This window comes from Triticum urartu, chromosome 7A, assembly GCF_056163025.1.
Source record: "Triticum urartu cultivar PI428250 chromosome 7A, HENAU_Tu73, whole genome shotgun sequence".
In the NCBI taxonomy this organism is placed as follows: domain Eukaryota; kingdom Viridiplantae; phylum Streptophyta; class Magnoliopsida; order Poales; family Poaceae; genus Triticum; species Triticum urartu.
In genome coordinates this window covers 676,414,338-676,423,224 of record NC_141879.1, presented here as the reverse complement: position 1 = coordinate 676,423,224, position 8,887 = coordinate 676,414,338, and the positions used below count along the sequence as shown (strand labels likewise).

The following is an 8,887-nucleotide window of genomic DNA, read 5'->3' as shown; positions in this document are numbered from 1 at the left end:
AAAAAAGAATCAACGGCCACCCGCGTGCAAACATCTAAGGCTTACATGACTGAATGCAAACACAAGCAATAATGGTAAAATATAAATTACCTCTTGGGGCAGAGGATGTCTGATCTCACCACATAGTTTCCAAATCTAAATTAGAAATTGAACCCCAAATTAGCAATTTGGGTACAACACAAAGAAGGGAAAGGCAACAAGAAGTCGATTAGAATTTCAGAAAGCAAATCATTAGGAGTTTAGAATTGAGCTGCTCACCTCCTCCCGTTCCAATAACAAGGATTTGGACTCAACTGCAGCGCCGCCAGGAGGGCAGCCGCACACCACGCTGCATCGCCTGCCAGGCCACCACCACAAAGTCACGCAACAAGCCGCCAAGCAGTACGTCGCCCCGCCCGTGAGGCAACGACCAAAACGTCGAGTTCACCGGCTGCCGCGAAAAGCCGACGATGAGGGACTGGGCGACTCGGGCGACTCGGGCGACGCCCGTTGCGTCCACCGCGGTCTTGCCGCCGGCGACCATCTCTGGCGTGGGGCACGTCGGTGGGAGGTTCTGGGCTCTAGCGGAGTCTGATGCGGAGGACGAAGACGACGGGGACTGCGCCGGAGGCTCGCCGGAGGTGTACTCGCCGACGCCGTCGTCAGTGATCTGCGAGGCGTTCGATCCCGGGTACTCGGAAGAGGAAGTGGCCACGATTGTTGATGGCATCGTGCCGATTGATGATCCGGCGCGGCAAGGCTTGGGGGCAGAGGACAAGATTGAGATTGTTCGACGCATGGTTCATCGACGGACGGCGGCGGCTGCGATCCGGCCATGGAAGGGGCCTATTCCTAAGGTAAGTCTTCCAAAACCTATCTTGTCAGATTTCATTACAGAGGGATCGTGGAAGGTAGTGAAGAGGAAGAAGAATCGGCGACCGTCGGCGGCGCAGGCGCCGGCGCCGGCGATCGACCGAGCGAGCGTGATCCGGTCGGAGCGGATCGCGCGTTTGAATTGTTTGCTGCGCACTGATGGGCTCGAAATGGTGGGCCGATGTGAGGGCCGGCCCGCGTTTAGGCCGTCGGGCCAGGGAGATTTGTCCGAGGGTGGGCCGGGATTAGCAGGGCTTTAGGCCCAGGAAAAACCGGCCGCCGACGAGAAGGCTGGGGTGGCTCAAGTGCATGTGATCGCATCGGATCGCGTGTTATCCCATGCACGATCGGCCTCTCCTTGCCGATACGAAGTTTTCACTAGGGTTCGCCGCCGCGGAAGATTTGGCTTCCCTTCTGCTGCGACTCGCCGTGTGAGGCGGGTGCTGCAAACTTGCCGCGGCTCTCCGACGGTAGCCGGCGAAGTTGACATGCCGCCCAAGGCCCCGCCGCTGGCCAAGGCTCCGCCGCCGGCGAAGCCGCCTGCGAGGGCAGCGTCAGGTGGCCCGATTTCGGCTGTGCCGGCGTCGGCTGCGGCTTCGGCGCCTGCGCAGGCTGCGCCTCCTACCGCCAGGGCTGCGGCGCCGCCGCCGCCCGGGGCCGCACCCCCTCAGATGCAGCGCCCCTGGCCTCGACAGATGGCTGCCGGGCGGGGTGGAGCTGCCAATGGTGCTGCGGGCCGCGGGTCGGGTGCGTTCGCGGGTGACAGCCGTAACCCTCCCCGTGGTCAGTGGGGTGACGATGGATACGACGCTTACGGTCAAGGTCTTCATCGCGGTTCGTCGTCCACCGGTGGTGGGCGGGGCTATGGTTGGACGGATCACGGTGCTACCGGTCGAGGATTTCAAGGTCCGCCGGGGAATTTTGTTGAGGGTGCGGTTGGCCCGAGTCGTTTCCGGGGCCGCTACCGCGGTGGTCGTGGTGGTCACCGCCGCTATCCTCCGCGCAACTTGCCCGGTGCCACGGTCTCGGACACCACAGAGATGTCCACTGATGACGCTGGTCTTACTCAGGCGGCGGTGGAGACGGTTCAGGCGCTCGCCGATGTGACAGTACCGGCGACCATGCAACCTGATGATGCTGATTCTGACAAAGGTTCGGAGAAGGCCGGGGGTGACAAGCTGTCCAAGTGGGCGGCTAAGAAGAAAAAATTGATCTGTTTCCGGTGCGGTGAGACGGGTCACTTTATGGTCGATTGCTCTGCTGAGTTATGTGATATTTGTCGGAAACCCAAGCATGTAGCGGCTGAGTGTCCGCTTCTTCTAGGCCCCAAACCGACACTTAATATATATGGGCTCTGCTGTTCTGAGTTGATATTCTTTGAGTCACCAAGCGTGGCTCCAGTGGTTCCTGTCATTGAAACTTCCTTCCCCGGGGTGGTTAAGGTGGTTAATGGACCTCTCACTGAAGCCCAGATTATTCAGCAGTTGAGGGAGTTGGCTCTTGGGAATTTTAACTGGTCCTTGATGAAGCTTTCAGATCAGACTTTCAAAGTAGACTTTCCATCTAAGGAGGATCAGAAGAGAATTCTCAAGTTTGGCATGAGTAGAGTTACAGGCACAAGTTTTGTGTTACAGTTTGATGAGTGGAAAAAGAAGGAGCCTCAGGGCACGCCACTGACTCAGATCTGGGTGCATTTTCTGGCGGCGCCATCTAAGCCCTTGGATAACTTCCTGGTCACATGGAGCCTGGGATCCTTGCTCGTAAGATGGAGCAGGTAGATATGCCCTTCACACATGCTCATGGTGTGGCGCACTTGCTGGTTAGTGTGGCTAACATCGAGTTCTTGCCGGACGTGGTCAGATGGTGTCACGAGGGTATTGCTTATATGTTGAATGTTGAGTATGAGGACCCTAATTTGTTTCAGGAATTTGAGGAGGTACATCATATGGACACTACTGAGGGGGGAGGTGCTCCTGGGAACCATGGTGATAGCGCACATAATGATGGTGACAGGGCTTCCAGGCCTGTGGATTCGTCTAAGGAAGGAGAGTCTGCTCAGGGGAAATCGCCGAGTTCGGTCCCGTCTAACATGTTGCAACTTGGTTCCGTAGGAGCTTTCTCAGCGCCTCCTCGTCTCTGGAGTGATCACGTGGACATGGATGACCCGTCGGAACATTTGCCGCCGGCGATTACGGGGATTGAGTCCGCCTTGTTTGTCGATGGACCGGGAGGAATTACTGGACAGGAGGTTCTCGCTACTCCTCCTACATCGCCGTTGCCTAGGCTGGAGGTGACGGCCACGCTGGACGGCTCGGCGGATTTGGGCGGGCGGGAGGCCCGGCCCTCAGCCGCGCTTGATGCGCCTGCTTCGAGGGGGCCCATGGCCTGTGCGGAGGCTATGGCCTCCCCGGGGGCTATAGCGGCCTCGGGTGGGACATGCGGGCAGGAGGCCCGTGCACCACTCTCTCCCTCCATGGCGATGAGTTCCCCTACGGCGGATTTGGCGCCATCTGAGGCGGTGGCAGCTTTCTTCGGAGGGTCGGCCGCTGGAGGTGGTCAGGGGCCGACTATCGCTTCTTTGGCCAGACCCGCTCCTACGGCGGGCGCGACGTTCATCTCCACGTCACCGCGCGCGGGCGGGGGTGTGGTTGGGCAGGTGGCCGCCGGCTAACCGGGCTCCGTTGTGGAGGGAGGGCTGGGTGACGCGGCCATCTCACCGGCTGTTGGGGGATGGGCAGGAGGCCTTTCCCCTAGCAGAGCTTCCCGCGAGGAGGTCATCGCCTTTGGCGGTATCCCGGATCCTGTCTCCCAGGGGAGGCGGATCAGCGGGAGGCTGCAGGAGCAGCCGGACGTTGATGACATGCAGCTCAGGTGTGCTTTGAGGGCTGCCAAGTTGCGTGACGTCGAGATCTCCACTGGTATGTCTGTTAATAAGTCGAATTCCATTTTGCATTTTACTGATGATGAAATTATTCATAATGCAACTCAAGTAGGAGTTTCACTTGGTAATAATGATCTTGAAATATCCAAGTCGGTTAACGACATTCTTGATTTGGAAGCTGAACGTGCGGTAGATATGATTCGTCACATTGCTGCCGTTAAACCAATGAACGACTCGGAGATAGATGCGCTTGGGGTTAAGGTTCTTGATGGCCTGTGTGCCGATCTTGACCCTGCATTAATTGAGACAGAGGAGGACACCAATCCTGAGACGTCTCTTCATGCAGATGAGCCTTTAGTGCTAGAAGCAGAGAATATGAGTGCGGTGAGCAGGCTGATGCTCACATAAAGCCAAAACGGACGTGGAAACGGAAGGTCTATCCAGTCTCGGCAGCGCGTAGGAGTACTCGGATCCGTACGGCCAAAAAATTTCACAATGAATTATGAGAGGCATTTTCTGGAATAGCAGAGGTCTTAGAGACTTGGCTAAAAGGAGGTTTCTAGCGGATGCTTCTCTTGAACATCATTTAGATTTTATTGCTTTGTCTGAGACTGGAAGAAGCAATTTCACTTCTCAATTTCTTGCAACTTTATCCGGGGGGTTGATTTTGATTGGCATTGCCTCCCCCCTCGAGGAAGATCCGGTGGGGTTTTACTTGGGGTCAAGTGCGAGACGTTGGAAGTTCGAAGCGTAGTTATGGGAGAGTTCACTGTCAAGTTTCGAGTTAGAACTAAGGCAGATGGATTTGATTGGGCCCTGGTGGCAGTTTACGGAGCTGCGCAACCAGAACTCAAGCCAGATTTTTTGGCGGATCTGGTATGTATTTGTGGTAACGAACAGCTCCCTCTCTTAGTGGGGGGGGGGATTTCAACATTATCCGTAGAAAGGAGGAAAAGAATAATGACAATTTTGATGGCCGATGGTCGTTTATGTTCAACACTATTATCGAAAGCTTGGATCTCAGGGAGATAGAGCTATCAGGAAGGAAATTCACTTGGGCTAATTCGTTACCGGTTCCGACATTTGAGAAACTTGACCGTGTGCTAGCAAGTGTCGAATGGGAACAGAAGTTTCCTTTGGTAATTGTGCAGGCATTGACACGAGGTGTCTCAGATCATACACCATTACTAGTCGACTCCGGAGTTCAAACCTTTGTGGGCAACAAGAACATTTTCTCGTTTGAACTTGCCTGGTTTGAAAGAGAAGGGTTCCTTGAGTTGTTAGCTAGGGAGTGGGCTAAAGACTCAGGAGGAAGGACGCCTATCGAGCGATGGCAATGCAAGATTCGTCATCTCCGAAGGTTCCTTCGTGGTTGGGCGAAGCACACGCATGGAATTTATAAGGCGGAGAAGGAGAGACTTCTTCTACTTATTCAAAACCTTGAAGTTAAAACAGAAACTTCTATCTTGGATTCCAATGAGTTGGAAACAAAGATAGAAGCAGAGATGCAACTTAAAAAGCTTCTTCGCGAGGAGGAATTGAAGTGGGCGTTGCGAGCTAAAGTTCGCAAAATAGTGGAAGGCGAGGATAATACTCAATTCTTTCATATGATTGCTAATGGGAAGCATCGTAAAAAGAGAATTTTCCAACTAGAACAAGACGAAGGGACGATAGTTGGTCAAGACAATCTCAAAGTTTACATTACCAATTATTATAAGCAGTTGTTTGGCCCCCAGAAGAGACTTTGGTGACGTTAGATGAGTTTAGAGTTGAGGATGTGCCTCAACTTGAGACTGCCGAGAATGAGCTCCTAACTGCTCCTTTCTCGGAGAAAGAGGTGTTTGAGGCCATTGCACACATGGAGAATAATAAGGCTCCAGGACCGGATGGGTTTCCGGCGGAGTTCTACAAAAAGTGTTGGCATTTTATCAAGGGAGATTTGATGCCCATGTTTCAGGAGTTTTTTGAGGGTCAGCTTCAGTTGTTTAAGCTGAATTTTGGGACGATTAATCTTCTTCCTAAGAAGACAGAGGCTGTTCGCATTGAGCAGTTCAGGCCTATATGTCTGCTCAATGTGAGTTTCAAAATCTTCACCAAGGTCGGGACGAACAGACTTACGCAGATTGCGCACTCTGTAGTTCATCCGTCCCAGACTGCTTTCATGCCTGATAGAAACATCCTTGAAGGGGTTGTTGTCTTGCATGAAACGCTTCATGAGATTCACTCCAAAAAACTTGATGGCATAGTTTTTAAAGTGGATTTCGAAAAAGCATACGATAAAGTTAAATGGTCTTTCCTTCAACAAGCTTTGCGTATGAAAGGTTTTGATCCGGCCTGGAGAAACCAGATTGATTCCTTCACGCAAAAAGGGAGTGTCGGGATTAAGGTGAATGACGACATAGGTCACTATTTCCAAACACACAAGGGGCTAAGGCAAGGAGACCCTATGTCACCGATCTTGTTTAACATAGTGGCTGATATGCTGACTATTTTAATAGGTCGGGCTAAGGATGCAGGGCAGGTAGGTGGCCTGGTTCCACATCTAGTTGACGGCGGGATTTCCATTCTCCAGTATGCTGATGATACTATCATCTTTATGGAGCACGACTTGGCGAAAGCAAGAAACATAAAGCTGCTGTTATGCTTATTTGAACAATTGTCTGGCCTCAAAATCAACTTCCACAAGAGCGAATTATTTTGCTTTGGAAGAGCAAATGATGACCAGGAGATGTATCAACAATTGTTCGGATGTGAAGTGGGCTCATTACTGTTTACGTACTTAGGTATACCCATTCATCATCGTAAGCTGACTAACATTGAGTGGAAATGTATCGAGGATCGTTTTGAAAAGAAACTGAGCTGTTGGAAAGGGAAGCTCATGTCATACGGAGGACGATTGATTCTGATTAATCCGGTCCTTACCAGTATGCTTATGTTTCTCTTATCTTTTTTCCTGGTTCCAGTGGGCGTCAGGAAAAGGTTAGATTTCTACCGATCTCGATTCTTTTGGCAGAATGATGAGCTTAAACGAAAGTATAGGCTTGCTAAGTGGGATATTATCTGTAGGCCGAAGGACCAAGGAGGTCTAGGTATTGAAAATCTGGAAGTCAAAAACATATGTCTCCGTAGCAAGTGGCTATTTAAGCTGTCATCTGAGACGGAGGCCACTTGGGCACAGATTTTGCGTAATAAGTATCTTTATGCTAAAACCTTGGCTCAGGTGAATGTGAGGCCTTCCGACTCACCCTTTTGGAAGGGTTTGATGAAAGTTAAACAACTCTTTTTCAACAAGACAAAATTTATTGTCGGGAATGGTGCCACTACGAGGTTTTGGGAGGATACGTGGCTTGAGGCAACCCCCCTTGCACTTCAATATCCTACATTGTACAACATTGTCCGACATAGATAAGCCTACGTGGAAAATGTTTTACAATCCGCTCCCCTCAATATTAGTTTTCGACGGACGCTAGTTGGAAATCGTTGGAAGGCCTGGCTACATCTCGTTAGACGTTTAATGGAAGTCCGGCTGTCTCAGCAGCCAGACCAGCTGCATTGGAAACTTACTCAGAACGGTGTGTTCTCGGTCAAATCAATGTATCTGGATGTCATTAACTCTAGCGTCATCCCGACCACGTTGCACGTTTGGAAAGTTAAGGTTCCCTTACGAATCAAAGTGTTTATGTGGTTTGTGCATAAACAAGTCATTTTGACTAAGGATAACCTTGTAAAACGCAATTGGGCGGGTTCGTCTAGATGTAGCTTCTGCGATCATAACGAAAACATCAAACACCTCTTTCTCGATTGTCCGTTGGCTAAGATTCTGTGGCGGTCGATCCATATTGCGTTTAATATTAATCAGCCCACTTCTATCAATATGCTATTTGGAACATGGCTTGATGGGGTTGATTCTGATACTGCAAGACACATTCGGGTTGGCGTTTGTGCTTTATTGTGGGCAGTATGGAACTGCAGAAATGATTTAGTCTTTAACAGATCAACAAACATTCACTTTTTGCAGGTTATCTTCAGGGCCACGGCGTTCAGCCGTATGTGGTCGCTACTCACTCCAACGGAGGCCAGGGAGCGTTTGGTTACTGCGTCTACCCGATGGGAGATGGTAGCTCGAGATATTTTCAACCAGTTTGGATGGCGGTCATGTAATAGGATAGGCATGTAGTGCTCCTATTGTTTTTGTCAGCCGGTTGTGGCTTTGGGTCTTATCTCTTTTGAGCTTTTGTTTATGTTGGCACTACGACCTTTTGAGACTTTGTTACTGGATTATCTTTTTAATAATATGAGTCGTATGCATCTTTCTGATGCAGAGGCTGGGGTACACCCCCTTTTCGAAAAAAAACCTGCCGTCGCTCACCGCATCGCCTCATTGAAATAAAACAGGGAGGTGTGCCGCTGAAACTGAGCACGGGCGGCGAGCACCGCCGGAGACTTGCCGCCATGGACTTGCCCCACGCCATCGACCGCCCGAGCCAAACCATCAAGCACCACGCCATCGCTCGCTGGATGCCGCTCACCTCGTACTGGTCGCCGTCGAGATTCTGCTCGAACCAGATTGTAAAAGGACGTGGGGAGTGGGCTGGATCCGTGAGTCAACGGAATAAATGTAAAATTACTTCGATGTCAATGGCCATTTTTTATAAGTATGATGTTGGCCATTCTTTATGTTGATAAGTATGATGTTGGCCATTTTTTATGTTTTACTTTATATATATGTGGTTGGCTATGATCTCATACTAGCAATTTAGCCGAGGCAGATCGTTTTCTAATTTTTTCAGGAACAAATCCATGAGTGCAAATGTTTTGGCGAAATGTTAATTGTCAAAGTTTCGTCAAATTTCTGGCACTCAATTTGTTTCAAAATTAGCAAAGGTCATGCCAAAATTTTGTTTGAATTTTGTAGATTTAAAAATATTAGGGGGATTCCCGTGAAGAGGTGGGACAAGGAAGACACTAAGTTAGTTACAACGAGCAAACCAAATCCGTACAAGCAATTAACGAATCAGAGGCATAAATAATTTTATCCGATCCTAGTACATTTGGGATTCCCGTGATAAACGATTTTGCCTTGAATGACCCGAAAGTAACACGAGTCAAGGAACTCATGGTAATTCATTAAGTCGTATGTATTTTGTTACCTTT

At 50.3% G+C, this 8,887-nt stretch overlaps 1 protein-coding gene across 1 annotated transcript; it reads left to right on the top strand.

Annotated features, from left to right (window-relative positions):
• The first annotated feature begins 449 nt into the window (after window positions 1-449).
• Window positions 450-7,910, top strand: LOC147961374 (uncharacterized). Its single transcript, XM_087533779.1, has 2 exons — window positions 450-836; window positions 7,752-7,910. Exons 1-2 carry the CDS (start codon window positions 450-452, stop codon window positions 7,908-7,910), a joined length of 546 nt encoding a protein of 181 aa, XP_087389905.1.
• The last annotated feature ends 977 nt before the right edge of the window (window positions 7,911-8,887 follow it).